The 21,359-nt window shown below is 39.6% G+C and overlaps 4 protein-coding genes across 5 annotated transcripts; 1 reads left to right on the top strand and 3 right to left on the bottom strand.

Annotated features, from left to right (window-relative positions):
- Window positions 1-223: 223 nt before the first annotated feature.
- On the top strand, window positions 224-3,207 carry LOC124411311. 2 transcript variants are annotated; one of them, XM_046890381.1, is made up of 9 exons: window positions 224-457; window positions 597-848; window positions 1,065-1,296; window positions 1,395-1,492; window positions 1,559-1,750; window positions 1,849-1,976; window positions 2,125-2,326; window positions 2,411-2,679; window positions 2,763-3,207. In XM_046890381.1, the coding sequence occupies exons 2-9, from the start codon at window positions 612-614 to the stop codon at window positions 2,953-2,955; spliced, it is 1,551 nt and encodes a 516-aa protein (XP_046746337.1). In that variant the 5' UTR covers window positions 224-457; window positions 597-611; the 3' UTR covers window positions 2,956-3,207. The 2 variants fall into 2 exon arrangements, with proteins under 2 accessions (XP_046746337.1, XP_046746336.1); XM_046890380.1 differs by having other exon boundaries at window positions 224-456; window positions 580-848.
- Window positions 3,208-3,690: 483 nt separating this feature from the next.
- On the bottom strand, window positions 3,691-6,574 carry LOC124411442 (unconventional myosin-XIX-like). Its single transcript, XM_046890541.1, has 9 exons — window positions 6,493-6,574; window positions 5,865-6,415; window positions 5,467-5,737; window positions 5,088-5,351; window positions 4,770-5,002; window positions 4,518-4,691; window positions 4,226-4,455; window positions 4,019-4,164; window positions 3,691-3,908 (listed from the first exon to the last, which is right to left on the bottom strand). Exons 1-9 carry the CDS (start codon window positions 6,572-6,574, stop codon window positions 3,691-3,693), a joined length of 2,169 nt encoding a protein of 722 aa, XP_046746497.1.
- Window positions 6,575-6,786: 212 nt separating this feature from the next.
- Window positions 6,787-20,692, bottom strand: LOC124410985 (transducin beta-like protein 2). The gene is made up of 6 exons (XM_046889764.1): window positions 20,659-20,692; window positions 8,652-8,875; window positions 8,347-8,533; window positions 7,980-8,165; window positions 7,635-7,817; window positions 6,787-7,444 (listed from the first exon to the last, which is right to left on the bottom strand). Exons 1-6 carry the CDS (start codon window positions 20,675-20,677, stop codon window positions 7,227-7,229), a joined length of 1,017 nt encoding a protein of 338 aa, XP_046745720.1. The 5' UTR covers window positions 20,678-20,692; the 3' UTR covers window positions 6,787-7,226.
- On the bottom strand, window positions 9,162-13,040 carry LOC124410981 (mRNA-capping enzyme). Its single transcript, XM_046889755.1, has 4 exons — window positions 12,717-13,040; window positions 11,610-12,532; window positions 11,412-11,547; window positions 9,162-11,214 (listed from the first exon to the last, which is right to left on the bottom strand). The coding sequence occupies exons 2-4, from the start codon at window positions 12,530-12,532 to the stop codon at window positions 10,489-10,491; spliced, it is 1,785 nt and encodes a 594-aa protein (XP_046745711.1). The 5' UTR covers window positions 12,717-13,040; the 3' UTR covers window positions 9,162-10,488.
- Window positions 20,693-21,359: the final 667 nt, after the last annotated feature.

A 21,359-nucleotide genomic window follows, 5' to 3' on the forward strand; every position in this document is an offset into this window, starting at 1 on the left:
CGAATGGCAGTTTGAACATCTTATTGTGCTGCCATCTTCCACCTTGATTTCAGACTATAATTCATGGCATTTCTATGTAGCGATGCTTTCTGGCGACAGGTGAAACGGGGCTTGTTATTGGTTGGCACCGTATTGTTCTGGTTATCTGATGCCAATGATACGACTCCGATATTCAGATCGCGTGGCTGTAGATCGCCACAAATAAATTTCGCCTCAAGCTCACATTCATGCTCACATCACTCAAAATGCTCGAGGCAACTCTAACCTAAAAGCAATGGAGGATCCTAACCTAGCTTAACTAGAACTAAAACAAAACTTGCTTCGGTCAAGATATGTGAATTCGAATAGAGATCGCTTAGGTAGAAGTGACTGTTAACAGAGAACCAAACGGACCTGACTATCCATGATTCGATGTGTTTATTCGAAAGATTAACACAATTAGCTTATTCATGTGAGGTTAGTCAGTCAGCTGTTCGACTCAGCAGTGTCAAGCAACGAGCGACGATGACACCTGTGACTTGTCTTGATTTAGATGTAAAATGAAATCAGAATTTTTAATAATTAAAAAAATCACATCAGATTCAGGGTGTCCCAAGACCTGGTAGTACGACATGAAGGAGGTACTAGCAACACGGACTACTCCAGAGTATAATAATTATTTTGCCAACAACAATGGTGACTCCAGTGGAGATAATCCTGTACCGGATAACAGCACAAGAAAATATGCAGTCCTTAGCACCAAATGGATGGGCGCGATGGGTGAGGAGCTCGGTATGCATCCTCTACCAGATCCTCTGCTGCGCAGACTTGCCGAGGATGCCTCTTATCGCTTGAGAGAAGTTCTGCACGTTAGTGTTATTGCATCGTTTTGCCATTGGTTTTTATTATAATTACCAGTTCTCATTTTTCCTTGAAATTAATAAGCTGTTTAACTGGTCTTTTCTTTAATTCTTCGGAGCAAGCAATGAAGATTATACCTTATTAATGATGATAAGAAGACCCTAAATACTTGTAGCAATTTATATAATTCAATCATTTTAATAAATCATATTTATCTGGCATAGAAATGCGTGACGAGACTGAAACACAGCAGGCGCAAACGTCTCACCGCAGTTGATGTAAATGCCGTCTTGACTACACTCTACAACGCCGATCCTGTGATGGGAGCACCGGAACAGCTTCCCGAGTATCACTCGGAGGCACGGGTCTTTGTGCCTCACGAACGCTTTGTTAATCTAGTTGAACATGCAAATAATTCACTGCATTTGTCACAGACCAATTTACCCTTGTTGAAAGGTATTTGCTTAATTAATTTCTTTTTTCTTGTGATCGACTTGAGTATTATTGGATTAGCATTTACTTAATCTTCTCTTTCTTTCATTTCGTCATAGTAGAAACGGAAATTAATGACTCACGGATAGCAGAGGCTCGCCAAAATTATACAAAACGGGCTTTAAAAACACTTTTCAATGGTTCTCAGAAAACCTTTCAGGTAAAAAAATCGAGAATAAGTGAGCTTTTTGTTATGTTTTGAAACTGAAACAATACTCTGTTGCAGGTTCTTCTGAATGACTGTTCGACCAATGCACATCTCGGAGGAGCAGGAGTCGTTGACAGACTGATAGCCATTGCTCGTTCCTCCATAATATCAAGTAGTGCTCAATACACAAGAGTGTCTACTAGAACGTGCCAGCTGATAATATCCATTGCGAGCAATAGTGAAACCGTTTATCCACACGATTTACAAACTGTAAGACATACGTCGATGCGTCGAATTGATTAGACGATTTGAAACGAATTTGCAATACATTTACTGAATCATCAACTTTACTGCCGAACGTTTTACAGGTTGATAGTCTAACAGAGCTGTTGCTGGAATTGTTATTTGGAAAAAGCATGCTGAACCAAAACCTGGGATTACTTTTCAAGGAATGCGTTTTGAAGCTAATGTTACGATGGCCGACAACGGCTCATAGGTACAAACATCGAGCAACTGTATTTTACTCTCAGATCACTGAGTCCCCTGAGCTATATCCTAAGTGATACACAAGGCACTTCGATTGTTTTCGGTCGTTCAGTTTTCTTGTTCAAATCACTTCGACATAATCGTTTCATTCTTATTAGGTTCTTGCCGATGCTGGAAACGATTTTACTACAAGAGGATACTGAGAAATTGAAACTTGATGTAAAAAAAGAAATGGCCATGGAGATAATGGCGGGTGTACAGCCACTTTACTTCTTCCAACCCGATAATAATGTTCCCAGATTTTACCACAACGTTCTACAATATGCCTTGCCTGGAACTGTTCTGTGGCATAGGCTGGCTGTAAGTATAAACGTTCACACTTCTAATCCTCAAATTAATCATTGCATTTTGGTTAAGCAATTACATTGGAACTAACACTTGCAGCTAACAATTTGTGCCCTCTCAAAATCGGGACGACATCTGTTAGATTTGTCGATGATTGTTGAACACTTTGGTGATTCTATACTTCCATACCTCATTCTTGCTCCAACTTACTCAAAAGCAATTAAGAGAACTAACGCAACACTGCCAATAATTGTGAGAAGCAAGATCAAATATGCTGGCATTAAGCCATCGACTGGTTTAAAAATATCCGGGGATAAGCAAACTATGTTTACCGACTGTACCCTTCGAGGGTCTCGGCGAGAAATAAGGTAATTGTACATTCAATTCAAATTGAATCTGTGGATTTGCTATGTATTCCTCATTTTGGTACATTATCGATACTCATTTCAAGGTTCGCTTTTGCTGGGGGCCGCCCAGTTCCGCCTAATAGTCTGAGGAGAGCAAGTCTGCGAGCTAATTACCAGATTTTGAGGAGTGACTCACGGGCTACATATGCTCTTGTCGCATCAAGGAGGCTGCTCGTTGTTAAAAGTAAAAAAAGTTCTCTGCCACGAACTTACGACTTGGCAAACACCATAATTTAAATCATTCAATACTCGAGTTTACTGTATTTATTCGTTAAAAGTAAGCATTGTTGTAATATTACACTTGGAATAAACTTTGATAAATCAATTACGTACCATTACATTTATCAAAGACAGTCTTGAAGCCCACGCGGTAATTCAGAATGTGGTAAACGATGAGAGTCTGACAAGCAAGTCAGTCTTGTATGAAACCTAACGGGAACCTGGGTGAACGTTCAAGTAGCTGGTCAGTGTTCGTTGCAGAATTAATATGTTACTTAAAAAAAAATTGTTACAAGTATCGAAATGATCAGAAAATCTGCGGTTGTTTCAAAATCCACTAGTAAATATAGATCGACGAATTTCAATACTTACATCAGCTAAACGTCTTCTACTGAGTATTCTGTGTTGGTAAAAAAAAGTGGGGTCATCGTTGATATAATTTAAGAAATCACTCGTACTTTTACTTTGCATCGCTGTAAATTCATCACGTATTTCGGATGTTCGGCTAGCTGTGATTAGGTTTATTTTCTCCGTATTGATGTTTAGAACCTTCGAAAATAAGTCTGTATGTTCCAAGAATTTTGATGTTATAAAATAATTGAAGTCACTGCTTTTGACTCCTTCATACCTGTTCGGGATCATTAGTTCCTGAATCGATATGTGCACTCAACAGTTTCCGACCAGTGGATCGTTTTTTTGCCTCTAGAAAATGCTTAGTATTAAAAATAAGTACCTGCAGTACTGTAAACTTTATCAGATCAAATTCCACTCACTGTACTTGAACCAAAGGCATTGTATTTTCGAGGCACACTGAGATCGGAATTCATCTCTTACTAACTCCAGTTTATATAATACTGCTTCAGTGAGGAAAATCAGACGATTGCCAAAGTGCACCAACGATTGCAATTCATCGCCATTCAAAACTAGTTTTAAAATCATTTTACAAATCCAGATCGGATCTTTGACTTCGGCTGAAATTCAATAAAGTTTAGACTCAATCCCTTAGATTGAACGTATTAATCGTTGACCACTGTGCAGTACACATAGAGCAAAATTAATATCTCCATCATCCTAGACTAACCCGTTACTTGCTTGGAATATCTTTTTATAAACTCTTTATATTCCAGCCGAATTGGAAGCGCACATCGAGCAAGTAGCAAAGCATCTAGTATACCGCTACACGCTAATTGTTGTTTGAAATCCTTCATCATTTCACCCTCGTCAATGCTGATAAAAAAAGTGTGGATGAATAATGAATGTAATGAAAAAAAGATCAACAATTATTTACTGGTTCGAAGGTTTGATGCAGCGAATGTAATGTAAATCATATTCGTCGAGTTCTTTCATCAGTGCATCCATACTATGTTTGAATTTTCCCAAGGTTGTATTTTTCTTTTTTTTGTCAAACCCTGGCTCCTGTTGAAGATGGGATTGTCTATTCGTATTTTCTTTGTTTAGTAAGATCAGAATAAATTTATTCTGACAAAGGCTGAATGTCGATACCAGCTCGGCAGGGACCTACGACATTATCAATTCGCACTTATACCATGCAGGCCAGCTTTGAGTCGTTCGTCAAATACCTTGTCTGTATTTTTACGAAGTACGTCAACTGTGCTGTATTCTACAATACGTGAATAGTGGCGGATTGCAAAAGTTTCACCTTTTTCATGTATGAAATTTGTGCTGGCGTTACTAGTTGGAAGCACAAGCTGATCAAAACTGGAATGCTTTTGTGTTCTGGCGATCAAACAAGCCTAAAATATCATTACTTGTATCAGCCTTGTTGACAGAAGTCATGAAATTTTCACCGCTATTTTTGTATGGTATATTACATCGTCCAACACTGGAAACAAGCAATTCTCAATTGCAGCGAGACGTTCCCGATGGTTTGTGGCTGTGGATAGAGGTGGAGATAAACTCAGTCCTTCACTCGCCAGCTCTGACCTACTGGCTTCTAAATATTTCTCGACAAAATGTAGCTGCATTCTTTCATTCGCATAATTAATACTCAATTGTTCGATGCTATTCACAGAGAAGAATTCGAATCCAAAAATATCTAGTACACCTAGAACCATTGAAATGCTTTCACGTGACGTTAAACTGTACTGACTCTTCAAATTGAAAAGTCTCACAGATCGAAGTTGCGTTACCTAGTAACTTTGGCTTCTGCTTCAGAGATGTTAATATCTCATTCAAACGATCTATCAGCCAATAAAACAGTCGGTAATACAAATATCTGATTATACTGTGTAATCTGGTGTTACACCCCTCCACGCTAGTTATGGTGCAGTAATATGTTGATCGTCTTTGTAGCCTGCTCCGAGGTGTGATCATACTTGTAGTCAGTAGTTTGATCAGATCAGGAATCGGCAGTCCAAGCAAGTGGCAGGCGCCTTCAAGAGCATTTGATGATTCTGGGGGAAATTTTCGTTCAAGTCAAGGAAGTGCCTTGGTACGTGATCTTGAAATTAACAACTCGATAAATAGAGACAGTGAAGAGATAGTGAAAATGTGATGATGAATGAGAACCTTTCTTCTGCACATCGACATCACAACCAACTGTGAGTCGTTCTTGGAATTGTATGTTTCGTAGATGGAGGAGGAGCGCGATAACTTTGAAAATATCATGCCTTTGGCTCTCTCCAATCCTGAGGTAATCCATTGCTTCGACAGTCTCCTGAAACCCTTTGACATAGTCCTCATTCAAAATAGTGTGACTGTCGTTGGTGATAATCTTGTAAAGTGTGGTTCTAGACAATTTCAAAGTACCCAAATGAGAATCGGCTAAACCAGCCAACATCTAGAATTGAAAAAATATTTCCCAAACTTTATTTCAAAACTGTTAAAATTTTAGCTCCAATTCCTTACAAGTGAAAATTTTCACGAGTTTGGAACAACTCATTAGATCGATTAATCCAACAGCAGACCTGACCAAAAATGTGAAAGTTATTACAGACTCCAGTGACTCTGCTTTGTTCAAGAAGAAAGGAGTTGATCACAGCCCCTTGTATGGTTCCGTTCACATACTGTAACTGGACGAGTTGTCCGTGCCTAGAGCTGTGTTTATTTCGTTCGGTGCTAGCAGTGCTGAATGAGGATACAACCGAGCAGGCTTTGCCAATTTGTGAGAGGGTTGATTCGGTCTGATCGCGGTTGCTTTGATCAGTTGCTGCCAGAAAATTCAAAATTTTGCATGCTGAAAAAGTTTTTCCTGATCCACTGTCTCCGCTAATTACGATCACTTGATGCACTTTGCCCAGACCACAAGCAAGTCTGTAACGAGCTTGTGCTGCCACCGCAAATACATGCGGTTCTAGCAGCTCTTGCTGTGAATTGTTCAAAGATTTTGTAAAATGATCCTGACGAGTGCGATCGTACAGATCTGAATTGGGCTGACGAGGATTCAACGCCAATAGTACCGGTCCTACCCAAGTGTAGACTTTCCCTTGAACGTAACGCAGCACAAGATATTTGACGACTGAAATGGTGAAGTTTTACACTGTTTCAGAAGTTGTAATCATGCCGTGGTCAGGGCTCTGTGATTTATTTACATACTCAGGTCTTCGTTGTCTGGTATGTCAGCCAAATTGTTCGAGCTTTGCTTTGTCAGGAATTCGAAATCCTGAACCTTGGTCATGTCCACAAAGTACAGCGATTATTTCTTCGTTCTCAAGCATACGCTCACAGTTATTGGCAAAATCAGTTAAGATGCTTATGACTCAGCTAAAAATTGACAACGTGTCAAAGGTTTGATGTCAAATCGAGTCAGCCATGGAGTATTAATTTTTCATTAGCAATTGTTCGATTCAACACTGCCATTCTCAATCCCATGCCGAGCAATCCTATCCAAATAATAGAATGGCGATAATTTTTATTAATTTTATTGTATTAACATGAAAAACACTTATTTTACATACAAAATTTCTCGTATATATGGGTTTGGATACGTTTCATATCACTTTCTTGAATATTGATGTGAGACTGATAAGAGATTTTTGATATAGGAGCAAATAAGAGAGTACAAAAAGTAAATGAATATGTAACAACGTTACCTTAGACTTTAAATGGAATGTAGGATTGATTAGAATGCTCTATGTTCTTCGTTTTACTCGACATCAATTCCAGACCACGGTGATAATAGTGTGAAAAAATTCTGCAGTAAAATACTTATCGAATTCCACGCGAGTAGTGTTGAAGCAATGCACAGTTTCATATAAGAAAACAACATCAATCGCCGATCAAATACCCAGAAACTTATGTGACGGCAAGGAACTTATTACCAGATTTATTTAGCGTTGAGCTATATTTTCAAGAAATTTCTGACTGTCGGCAATAGTTTTTTCCAGACGCTCTTTCGTGGCTGACGAAATTTTTTGCTTCAGCTTCTCGCGGGCGGATGCAATCGCAGTTTTGTAGCCGGTAACGTTGTGGAATATTTTTATATGCTTATCTCCAGATACCAAAACATGCTCCCCGAGAGCGTCGAAGAGAAGGCCAGTTGCCGGTCCTGAAATAAAATTAGGATCAAAGTGTTATTACTTTGATATTTCCATTCAATTTGCGACATTTTCATAGCATTTACGCAGCTGGTAACAAAGAAACAACGAAAGATGGAAGAACGATATATAAAAATAAAACCAATGAATTTTCTGTATACTAATTCTTAAATTATTGAATACCAAATCACTACAACTCACCGTTGAAAATGTCTGTAATCGTGAGATCCAATTCACCGGTCAAAGTAGAAAAGAACGACAATGATGTACCATGTGCGATAACGATAACTTCGGCGTTTGGAGACAGAGCAAGTCGGGCATTAGAACCTCCAGCCCATGATCCAGTTAACAGGAGACGCGGGGTCTCTCCTTTCTTGTATTCAACTGTGTAATAATTGAGTATCGTCGTTATAATACTGACAAAAAGTTTTCTAGGTTTAAAAATTAGGTGCGTTTGTATCGAATCATCAAGGTTCGTGTAGAAATTGATTGGAACATGAAGAAATGAGTGCTCAATCAAGAAGAAAGTAGATGAGCGAGCCTCACTTTTTGTATCGTAAAGGTTGAACGTTCCGTCCTTAGAAACACTTGCTGTGTGACTGGTGTCTGCGCTGAATCCAAAATCATAAACGCCGGAGTTGTGCCCGCTGAGTTCGAAGGCTCTCGATACTTGCTTGAAGTCTCCTGCCTTTGTGAATTCCACTTCCCATACTTTTAGGTCCGGCGCAAAACCTATGAGAACGTTAAATCATGTGACTTAAATACCTGCTTTATGCTGTTTAAACTGTGACTAATAAGATGCTTATATCACTGACTTCTCCCAGTTATGGGAGAATTTTCTTGATAAGACATAGTCGGATAAATGGGAAAGGAATAATCTGACCACATGATATTTTAGAACAACGTTAAGTACCTGATGCGACAATAAAACGACCACACGGAGATATTCGAGCCCGATGCGTTGTCATCAGATAAGTATCGATCGTTGATAGTAGCTGTCCTTTCAAATCCCAGACGAGTAACTGCGTTGTATTGCTGCAGGTCATAATGTAACGTCCGTTACATGCTATGTCCATTCCGACAATATCGTCGTTATGTTGCTGAAACAGAATTGACGAGAGATTTATTAGAACCAATACATATATTTAGTACTAATTATATATGTAAGCTTTTTTTCAAAACAGACTATATTCTGCAAAGACTATGACTTTTTCTTACCTTTGGGAATTCGATTGCCTTTGTAACTGAAGCTGGGAAGCCGTCAGGTTTTCTTGTGACTTTGTATACTTCAACGGTGTTTGCGATAGCCTTGTGTATTATGAAAGCCTTGCTGTCCGGTGACCAGCGCAACAGACAGGCATGGTCGTACTCGATGTTGACACGCAACGATTTTCTATCCTTTGATGAAAGATCCTTCGTGCACCATATCATCACCGTTCTGTCTGTAAAATTAAGATTGAAGTTAAATTAGCAGAGAATTTTTCCTTCCAACTTACATAACGTTGTTCTTACTCGTTGGATTAATTCAACGTTACAGTAGTTCACTCAATTGGACTGCATTGATGAATTGCACCCATCTCTCAGCTGGTGAAATGAATAACAATAGGATATTTTCAACGGTGGCAAAGTGATGGAGAAAGTAAAGAAACGTAGAGGAGTTTGAAAAATGTAATAATAGTTTAAAGAAAATCAGTCAAAAATCGATGAATAAATTTTAAGCCAAATATATACGTATCAATGGATATATTGTACTTGTTAATGAACAAAACAATATTCGCCTACTGATTTCAATAGGATGAAAAAATAATAAATCCCTTGGCTACATAATTGATTAGTCTATTTATATTTTAGATTATAATATAATACATGCGCCGCTTGGACAGAATAACATGTGTGATTCAATCACTATTATTAACTGGTATCATGTTGGATTTACGAAACGATATTTAAATTGGCAGAATATTCAACCGCAAACATCGAAGCGGGAAATTCCAAATTTCATTCACAAATTAATTTTATTTCGGGTCGTCTTTGTTATGCTCAAAATAGAAAACATAACGCGAAGCAAACCACTGTCATTTCATACTTCAGGAGGTGAAAGAGAAAAGATAAATCAATGAAGACATACGAATGGACACGTTGTATGAGACACACAAGGATATCTTACAATATGATCACAATTCGTATTCTAAATTGCGTATAATTGGCATAATAGACGCTGTCAAATCGTCGTTTGATTTAACTAAAAACCAAAGTGTCAGCAATATGAATTCAACTAATTATTTCAATTACCCATAAGTGTAGAAGAAAGAAGATTGAAAAAAACCATGCATTAAGGTGTATATCACTCTACCAATAAATTTATTTGGTACGATTCTGAATATCTTATTTGTTACAGATTTTTACTGCCTGATTTTCTAAAATATGTGTAAAACAATGCAGGGATGCCAAAAAAAAAAAAGAAAAAATACATCATTTCGTTCAGACGTGCTATCGAGACGTGTTATATAATCTTAAGTTAATGTAATCTTGCAATTTCCGATCAATGATATGTCGGTTTTTGATCGCATAAAAATATTTAATCAATCAGTTAAATTCATGTAGGTAGCGAATAATACAAACAGCATAATCAGTCCCAGGGTCGGGCATATTTTTGATATGTTTCTGGCGTGTAACCTTAGACCAATTAGGTAAAGACGTGAAACCACTGACGTAAGCCAAAGGCAAGGTGGCAGTGTGCACTAACAACAGTAGCCAGATTCCTAACAATTCAGATGGACTGAATTTTAGGAGCAATTTTTCCGCAAACTTGACCCTTACTCATCCGTCTATTTGTATTAGCTAACTAACGGTAGCAGAAAGTGAAGGTGCCAAATATCAACCTCGATTAAAGTTGGCAGAAAAAATTGCCCAGATTTTGGCCAACAAAAAGTCGCAGTTGAAACAAACAAACAAAAAAAAAAAAAAAATGAAACACCAGAAACTACGCCTCTCCCCGCTAGTGTTTACGAGATAACAAATTCGAATAACGTATTATATGTGCCTAAGTATTTTGTCATCTGTGTCTCTTGTTCGGCGGAGGCATTAGATCTGCATCATCCTGAGGGAACCTATGCCTCTTTATGAAGTCGAATAAGCGTTCGGTCGTAACTGGATTTTGAATGCTCTGACACACGGCTTGAGCAGTCTTGTAGGAGTTGGGAAACGACTTGTCAGTTCTCTCCCTCATGAATACCCATTGGCCATTTTCAAAATTGCACTCTATGATCTTGTTATTCATCTCTCTAATTGACTTAGTAACTTTCATGAGTGCGAAGGGTACGTCTGTTCCGCCGACGAACAGATGGCCTACTTTTCTGGGCAGAATTCCCTCTCCCGATTCGGTTGTGATTTTCAATTTAAAGTCTACAGAATTCATTGATAACGGCTTCCACTTAAGAACCTCCGGACTTTGTCCAGGTACGTAGGGCTCCTTTGCTGGCTGAAATATAAGTCCGTCTGGTTCGTGGCCCAGCTGCTTGGCAAATTTCTCGCTCAACAAACTCGGAGCCTGTGTCACGTCCCAAAACTGCTTTAGCCTGACGGAAAAAGGTTCACGCTCTCTGCGTAGTCTTCCTTCTGTCAGTGCCCTGTATCGTCCAGCCATTATTTCCTTCTCTATGATGTTATAACGATCTGGATAAAAGGATAACTTGCTGACGTCTGCGTCGTCGTAAGTAACCACATCGTAGGCGAGATACCTCGGATACTCCTTGCCGTCGACTCTGTCGATCACCATTTCCTGGAATGATACGTAAACTAGATTTCAAGCGATTCGATAGTTGGCAAAGAGTTGAGGACGAAAAATTTCACTAGTTTTACAACTGGATCACAGCGATTATACTTTACACTATGAGATTTATCCCGTTTAAGGTGAATGAATAGCGAATAAATAAAGTTTTGTTTCGGACGAGGTGTAAGGAATCATTGGTTACTCACTCCGTCCAGAAGAGTGTCCCTGAGAAGTCTGTTATTGTCTCTGTGGTGCGGAAAAGTAAGTCCGTCGACTTGAAAGATGGAGTTATCTCTGTCGACGAAGAATACCTCGCCATTGCTTTGTATCAGCATCATGTACCTGGATAAATATACAACGATAATATAATGGGAAGCGGCGAAGAACAGGAATAACCGTCTAACCTGGTGCCATCAGCCTTCCAAGATACTCTGTACGGTTTAGAATGGAGCAGTTTGATGTTTTCAGTGTCCATAGAGACGGGCTGAGATCCAGGGAAGCCTGACGCTTCCCAGCCACACATCTCCTGGACTTTCTGCTGAATTTCGGACAACTTTGGCTGCTCGGCAAGTGGCCTAACGCCAGGAACGCCAGCCATGAATGTTGGATCTTTGTGCTTGTGCTCTCGTTTCCGTTTTTTTCCTGACCCTTTGCTGTTTGCGTTAGAATCAGCACTCGGCCCCTCGTCTCTGTCTTCTCCTTCGCTGTCGTCGTACTCCAGGCACCATGCAGGGCGAGCGGGAGGCGAAGGAGCATCCTCTATGTCGTCGTACCTTCGGAAAAGCTCCCTGATATAATCACCCTTGTATATACCAGGGGGTCGGGCAGTGGCAAATTCTGCGAGGCCAGCGTCGACGCTTGTACCATCATTTTCTACTAGATAGCTTATTATGAGGAACCCGGTTCTATTGAACCCGTGTGTGCAATGAACACCGACAATCTCGAGCGGGTTGTGGGCAATAAAGTTCTTGCAGACCCGAGCAAAGGTCTGTGATTGCTCCTCGGATGGCGTCTCGCCGTGTCCTCTGCACGGAAGCTTCAGGTAGCGACATCCGTTTGCTTCGACTTCACGTTTGTCGTAGAATCTTGAGGTGTTAGTCAGGTCTATCCACAGACCTAACTTTACTTTCTGGCTTCTAAGCGAAGCGAATAGCATATCTATGGAGAAACGACATTCTTCCGGCACCTGTTCGTCGAAACGACCCGAAAGTGGCGTTTTGAAGGCCAGAAACTTGTTCTGTATCAGTTTCACCGCCTTTCTAGGACAGTGCAACCACCTTTGCGGTATTGGGCCAGGATCTCCTCTGCCGTCGTTTCTGTTCGACATCTGAACAACAATGACAATCACATTACTCTCTTTTATTCTGAACAACGAGCATGAAAGAAAAGGGCTGTGTGACAAAAGGGTAAAAAGAATCTGGAAGCTGATTGACCGATTAGCCGAACCAAATGCGAACTCCACACTACAGCCGATATCAAAATGAAATGTATTGCCATAAGGTTAAACTCACCTTTCACGAACGGTGTTGTTACGACGTTGAAAATATCTCGCCACTGTGGGATCAACACAAGCTTCACATAACCTGATTTCGCTCAGTATGCCGTTCGTCCGATTTATGACGGAGAAGCTCGATCCCCGGAGGTTAGGTCGACGTGCCGAATAATTTCCCTGCAGCTTTTAAAATGAGCGTCGATAGCCGCGGCACTTTAGAAATCTAACATCTCACGCACATATCAATCGATGTTTGATTTCGACGATTTCAATAAGGCGAGAGAACTGACAAGATGTAGACTTGACAGCGGAAGAAGACGGCGGCCATTGCGTCCTCTATGGCCATTGATCGGAAATGCGGTAGAGTGCCAGCTTGAATCTTTTTTCCAACATACGCAATATAACTGTATAGTTGGACGATAGAAGGCGTTCGGTTTCTGGGATAACGTCGTAATATTATTTATTTTAAGTTCATACATTGCGTAAACGGTTACGAGATGAACATTGCAGATGTGGTAACGTGTTGATTCTAATTCTAACGCATTTTACGTTTAGACGCTTACGGCTGCTTGCGACTAACCATGCTATCTATACACTTTTTTATAATGTTGATGCGAAGGACGATAGGTGGCGGGCTGTATCGCTACATATTAATTCGAATCACGTGAAAATTCAAATTCTAATGTTTTAATGCCGCGGTGTTTACAATTTCCGTAAGAAAGAATCAGATTAGACGTAAAACTGAAGAAAATATTATTTTGGTCAAAACCATATTTATAGCAAAACTGTAATTAGTTTTATTTATTGAAATTGACGTTATCAGCATTGTCACTCTATAAAGTTTTTGCCACCTTTTCGTTTCGTCCATCCTTTCGCGTACACGGAGTGACGTAAAAGTCACGATCTGTGTGAAATCGTGCAATGAACAGTTTTTGCTAGTTACAGACTGAATTGATGTCGCTGATACTGAGCTGAACCAATGCAAGCTGACCTCTAATTATAACGCGTACAGAAACTCAATTATCTACGTTCAATGACAAAAAACTGTATAACAAGTGCAAATAATATGTACCGCAGGGTTCGTTCTCCGCAAAAAGAAAACCGTGTCACGGAGCTGAGGAAAAGATGATAAGTAACGAAAGTAAATAGAAAATCACGATTGTTACGCAATATGACGACACACCGTTTGCTCAGCAATACGCGATGATAAATAAGTGTATCGAGTCAGTTTATTCGATAATTATATTATGTAAACATTCCTCTTATCGAATCGGTCGTGGAATGATCCAGAATGCAGATCTTACCATTTTGCAGACTCGGCGTACGAAGGATGTAAGGAAACGAATGTACACTGTTAAAAAAAGAAGCTGGACTGCTGCAAGGCTGGTGCTAATAAACGCGACAAAGAACCTGTCCTTACTAGCAACATAATTTTGTCGGGATCACGCCAAGACTGCTAATGACAATGTAATCACTGACACGGAGGCGAGCTAAGGACGAAAAAAAAATAATAATAAAATATCAGATCTCTGTATCCAAAAAATTATTTCCACCTTTTAATGCGCGAGTTATGCAGCATAATGATACATCTTAATGATCCAAGAGAAACATCGAATACGTAACAAATTACACGGTTAAGTGTATGACCCCGCTTAAAAAACATCCTCAAGATTTAATGCGAGAACTGAGTATTATGTTGGATTACTCGGTTCCGATACCCACGCCAAAATATCCAAAAATGTTCACATAATTAAAAAAATGTCTCATTCATATTCACACTCCATAACAGCTATTGTCGGTGATATATTGGTGACAGTAAATGAACAAACGCTGGAATATCAGTTGCCTGTTGTTTGTAAAATTGTATGAAAAACCAAGTAATTCGAATGAGCAGATATTCTATCAAAACATAATTCGAGAGGTATTAGGTAGACGTTCCAGCATGATAAGAGCACATTTTGCCTTACGCGAATAACTTTCCTCTTTTTCACTTGCTGCCACTTGGAGAGTTGTGTAAACAATTACGTGGGTCCAGTGCCTTTAGTAAACTTACACGTGTCTGTTTTGCACTAGTGATTAATTTTTGAAAGATTTTGAATAAGCTTACATGCAGCGGAACATGTTAAGTACAGAAATTAAATTTTTCTCATTCGTTACACCTTTTTTTCGTATTTCAACATTTGCCCACAGTTTTTACACTATTTGCACACGTTCTCGCGTATTTCGAGCCGTTATTAGGAAAAATAAAAAATATTTGACCGTGGAGCGCACTGAGACTGATTCGTCCCTGGGAAGAGACTAATAGCTTAGTCAGCTACCTTCGGCTTCGTATTAAATTAGGAATTACAGAGATAAATAGAAAAGTTATGCAGCAATCCAATTGTCAGGGTGATAATCTGAAGTTTGAAACAATTGATGGTTTTAATGGGATATTCAATCACTCCATACGCCCTGAATGGATTAGCGAAAGGATTTCTTTTATTTTGAATAAAGCCATTTAGCCCAGATTCATGCTTCATTAGAGAAGAGAATTGACGGAGAGTGGATACTTTGGCGTGTGACACCCCGCAGAGCACGAAACGCTATATCCTCTATATGTGACCAAGTTATTAATAAGCATCCACGTATACGACATCCGAGCGTATAACGAAACAAAGTTTGTTGGCATTATGTATGCCTAAGCTTCGAGCTTTCGACACAGGGATTCGACATCATACTTCTATACATATATAGGCATGTGTGAGGATAAGCGAAAATTTGCTATCGATCATCCTGCGCCACGTTCTAATTGTAAGTCGGACAAAACCATTTATTCGCATTTATAAGTTCCGCTTTTCTTTATGTCGAGATGAAAAATAACAAATATTCATTTGATAAGAGGGAAAATTTATTTCAATATAAGTCAGCTTATTATATCCTACTACGTATTATTTTTTTGTTCTTTCCTTGTCAAGCGTGTATAGATATGCAAGTACACGTATACTACGTAGCATATGCGATATTGTAAACTGGATATATGTATACACGTGTCTTCATCTTGTGACTTGTCACCTCGACGTACGTATAAGGCAGGTACGTATATAATTACATACATGTATGTACGATGTACCGCGATCATAATATTATTTCAGACATGTTTGTGGCTGATAAATGAGCGTTTTTAGTCTTTTAAGCCGCAGGTAGGTACACGTACAGGCGTGTAGGTACAACGATACCTGCGTACGGCAAAGTTTTGCGAAGGTCACATCTAAAAACTGCCCATACCACAATAACAAACAGGTTTGTTTGCGTTTCTTAGCCGTTTATGGACACTGTATATGAATTTGTCAACCGCTATAGAATTACGAAAATTTTTAAGTAGGGTATACGACAGAAGCACGTGCGTGCCGGCGAAGCTGCACAACGGCTCGATTGAACGCCACTCATTGTATATGTTGCAACAAGTGCACAAGCCAGTCAATTCGAAGCCTGGCTTGTCACAACAATTTCGCTGTCATAGCTAGATGCATAAATAATCCTTTGTACACAATGTTCGCTTCTTTTGTCGGTCAATTTACGATATAGATTCACACGATGCTAGTATCGCAAAAAACAACGGTTAATCATCACGCGTCCATTCTTTTACAATCGGATATTAGGTTTAAGGGCGTGCCCTGGTCGATTTCAATGCTGATGTATGTTGGAAAATGTCCTCGTGACGTCAAAGTCTGGTTCTCGGCGCCATTTTAACACCACATAACCTAAGTTCTTAATTTTAATGGAGGAAAAATCGTAATTATTAGGATTTCAAATTACTCATGTCACATAAATCAATTAAGCATTATCAATAATATACCTTTTCTATCATCCACACGCGGAAAAAACACGGTCAACGGTTATATGTCAACCTGGTTGCACTAGTTACATTTTGTTCTACCGAATGAGGCATTGCAAAGTGACAATCCCAATATCTCCAAACATCGAAGTCCACGTATCTCAAACGTAAACGCAAGCGCTTAACAGTCCCATTCTAAATGTAATGCTGAACAAAAAAATACTCAAATACATTTTCATTTGACGCAAAATTAAAGAAACGGCACGAATACCACGTATTCGCCATTACGATTTCGTAGAATCCGTGTCGTTTGTTTATTTCTGTGCGTTAAATGAAAATGCATTGTAGTGCATTGTGTTCAGAATTGCGTATAGAATGGGGCTGTTAAGCCCTTTTTCGCGATTAAGATAAGTGGACTTCGGTATTTGGAGATGTACACCACATCATCGAAATTGACTAGGGCACCCCCTTAATGCAATAACGATAAACTTCATTTTTATCACACGTGCATAGAAAGTCGGGCTTTGCGTAGCAGTTCAGCGGGACAAAAGTGGCCAATTTCATTTCGGTGTTGCAAAGATAAGTTCGCGCAGGCGCAGTTCACGATTGCTTGATTTTCGTCCCTAGGGAGAAGAAATTGGCGACTGACGTCCCGCAAAATTGCCACGCAAATCCCGACCACTTTTCATTCACTTGTTAATCTTGTTAAAAAAAAACTATCGTGTATGACTCGAGCCAAAAGTTGGCGATTGCGACGTGTGCGAAGTTTGCGCCTGAGCGAATCGAGGGCGGCAGCATAGAGTATACATGGTGTGTCTAGAACTCCCAAGACACGCCCCTTTTTTGAGGTTAAACCCTTTAAGTGAGATGTGTACCAAATGGAAAAAAATCCCTATATTGTTAGGGAATTATTTTACTGGCGGACGCTACCCTGCACGGTAATGCCGTCATATATAGTTGTGGTGTTAGTTATTTAAAGTCCCGCTCACTTTTTCCCCACGCAAATTCAACGTTACAACAATTAATCACCACTGATCTTGGGTATTTTGGGGCTGTTGGTACACATCTTACTCAAGTCCAGTCTAGCGTGAGAGAGAAACTTTTTTCGAGAAAAAAGCTGCACTCCTAGGCTCACCGTGTATACTCACACCACGGGCGGCAGTCACACTCGTCGCAATTGCCAAATTTCGTCCCTTGTCACACAATGTACCATTGAAGCTCGTATTGCATCAGCGACTATGAGTGAACATTCGAACGCGACAAAGTCTCACGAGGAACTTTCAATAACTCGTGTACCACGTGTTACACAATGGTCATGCGAATCTAATTATTGTTAGGTAAACTATGGAGTATGTTTCAAGCCAGGGTGTTCAGCGATATCATCATTCAAAATTCCCGTACATTCGTATTCTATTTCTATGGCGTTTGTACGTTATCATTATATAAATAACATTGGATACCGTCACATTCAACGATGTTTAGAATTAATGAATTCGGGTGAAGTGAAAAATGTCGAAAAATGAGAAAATAAAATGGTCACAATGTCGAATTTTCAAATAGCCGAAAATGTATGTCATAGAATTTCAACACGTAGAAAGCCGAAGTACAGAAAAGTCAAAATGAAAGATAAAATATACAAAATCACAATATAAAATAGTCACAATGCTAATGTATTTTTATTCGCTGTGATAATTTTATATTACAGCTCTCTACATTTTAACCTTTCTACATTCTGGCTTCTCTATGTATTTTAAAAATTCTTACATTGCAGCAATACCGAGGAGAAATATTTATTTTAAAAAATCCGTTTATCACCGGATGAATATATCAATGTGCAATTTCACAATCAGCGCGAATTCCCGGTTGCTGTGGGGAATTCCCGTATAATTTCCGTATTGTCAAGAGCACTTTATAATTCCCGTATAATTTCCGGCAAGATTTCCGGTTTTCCAGGGATTCCCAATTCCTGGAAACTCTGCACGCGTAACATCGAAAGGCTCGAATCGCTTATGACCCACGTAACCTATACGTAGAAGGTAAGAAACGATTTCGAATTTTCGAATTTTCCTGCACATCCGGAAATTCGTCAAACCATAAAAATAAAATCAGTTGTAGATCGTTCGTCGTTGTCATCTGCTACAACGTCTCGGGTGTTACGACAATAACAACCGTTCGATCATTGCTATTCTCGTCCGAAATTTGTCAAATATTTGCGTTGTCAAAATTCACGGATGTATTGTGAATATTCGCGAATCGACGGGCGAAAATTATTGACCGATAAGATTCGATCACTTGCGACGTTGTGCCTCTGCATTTGGCCGATTCTAAAATAAGCCACTGTTGTCACTGCACCGGCGACACAACCGACCGCAGCGAAGGTGACGAAAATAAATTCTAAACGACATTCGGTATAGGTTAACGACGATTCCTGAGCTAGAATTTTCAATCTCAAAGTAACGAATTTACTTCCTGCGTAAGCGGAGACATCGAATAAATAACATTGGTTGTTTTCCTATGTATACATAACCGATTTGCCTTGCATAATGGGTATAAATAAACGTAGTAGCGACCACAACCGCAAAACTGTTGTTCGACCGGGCTGAGGTGGAGAAGGGGTGTTTTTGTAACGAGCTGTGACGTCGAAAACGGGCGTTATCTATTGCCATAGAAGGCAAAACACGGTATTATAAAATGCTCGGAATTCTCATGATCGCTCAGCGACGGCATCATCCTTGAACACACCTTATCACACCATTCATACAATTGCACCTAGTCTGTTTCTTTGAATAGAATCGGAGCCAACCTCGCCCAAAGAATCTGGTATTTTCATTCACGAAGATGTCTACGACGATGAAAACAGAAAAAAAAGAATAGCGAATAAATACAGCGCTGAGACTGAGAGACGTAAACAGCGGCGCTCACGTGTAGATATATATGTATAATTAATATCTACACAGCGAGGTTCAAAATGAATATCTGTCCACAGATCCTGTAGATATTTGTTACTAGTTTTATCTGTAGGCTGTTAACCTCCTTTTTATATCAGTCAGTTGTTTATTAGCGGAGATTCAAACGCAACCGAAGTAATTTTTTCGGTTTGATCCGCTAGATTAAATGTGACGTCAGTGGAAGGGTGCATTAAATTTTTTATTACATTATCAAGCTGTTGGACTGAAGATACGTAATTCTTACGTTATCGTTATATCCGTCTCAAGTTAGGTTCACGATATTCTTACATCTTTCAATCCAAGTTCCAGTTATCTTGACCCGTTTTTCGGAACGCGTGCCTAAAAAAGGTACATGCAAAGGATTTCCGATAATATGGATGATAGCCATCGAAAGGAATAAATGGAACAGATTTTTAACGGCGGGATTCCTACGTCTGATTCACGTTTCCGAGGCAGAAAGGTGACTTTGCCGAGCACGAAGTGCGAAGAGAAAGCCTTACGGTGAACACTGACGTATAATGTACGCCCCCTACGCGTCTGCGAGAAAACGCGAGCTCAGCACACCTATGAGGATAAGACTGAGCATGTGTGGGATAAGAAAGTAGTCGCCTGGCAAAAAGAGCTGAAATTTTCTCCGCGAATCTTTATTCCGGCTGTTGTCGGTGGTCCCGTTTCGACTTCCACTCGTCCCTTACTGTACCGGATCAGCCGACGTGCAGATATTATCATCTTGTACGTAGCTTGGTCAAAGTTTAGCAAAAAAGAAAAACAGAAAATACGGCGTATGGAACGCTGTGTTTAACAATTATGCGAAGATAATACACAGGCAGAAAAAAAAAACTGATTTAGTATTTAGTAAACGTATACGTATATTTTTTTTCTTCTTTAACAGCTTCTTTTTGTAGCTCAACTAACCCAGATAATTATTATACTCCGTAAAAAGACAGGCGATTTAATATCCGGTCAACCGTGGTGAAACTTGTGCAGTGATATATCTATATACGAATACATGTGTGTATATATGTATATATATATATATATATGTATATACGTAATATGCGAATGCAAAGGAAATAACTTGAGCTGTTCGTAAAGAACCGCGAAGTGACATTTTTATTTTCACTTTGTTTTTTTTTCAGTACCTGCTAGAAAGTTAATGTTTACTGATTTCATGCATACATGTATGTATTTGATTTTACCGTTTAGCCGATGGTCCATCGTCGTGATGCATTTTTTTTCTCCTTCATTATATAGTTGTTGTTGTTATTTTTCTCGCGTTCTGAGCAAACAAGCTACGATCACCTGAAGTTTCAAAGAGGTATGGCGACTACGCGGTGTATTCTCTATATAGCAGATTTGAATATGGAACGGCGATGAATAATAGTGATAATAGTAAATAAAAAAGAGAACTATCTTTATGATTGTTTCGAGACACAGCGAGCAGCAGCGACGACCTCGTCGTTGCGTTCTGGCGAATGAGAAAAGGCTTCGAGGTGCGCCTTGGCAATATTAATTACTGCTTTTTATCGTTAGAGTTCTAATGCTTGGACGCGAGAGACACCCGCGTTGCTGCTCTCGCAACGTGCAGGAAGCGAACCTTATTACCTCGGTCGACAACGAACGGAAAAGCTTTTATAGTCACTACGTGAGTGATTTTTAAAATTATTAGTAACCCTGTGCCTGTTTTCGCCGAGGTGAATATACAGCCAAATCCAGACGTGCAAAGTGCGTTATGTGCACAAGCCGCAATCGCTCAGATGGTAATCGGTTGCGGAAACACCTTCCGCTTTTGATTTGCGCGGGGCCGTCGGAGAACCGCTGCGCACAGACAACATGGCGGCGAGACGAGTGATCAGCTGATCGTAGGGATATTCGATCTTGTGTAAAAAATCGATCTCTT

Source organism: Diprion similis, chromosome 10, assembly GCF_021155765.1.
Source record: "Diprion similis isolate iyDipSimi1 chromosome 10, iyDipSimi1.1, whole genome shotgun sequence".
Classification (NCBI taxonomy): domain Eukaryota; kingdom Metazoa; phylum Arthropoda; class Insecta; order Hymenoptera; family Diprionidae; genus Diprion; species Diprion similis.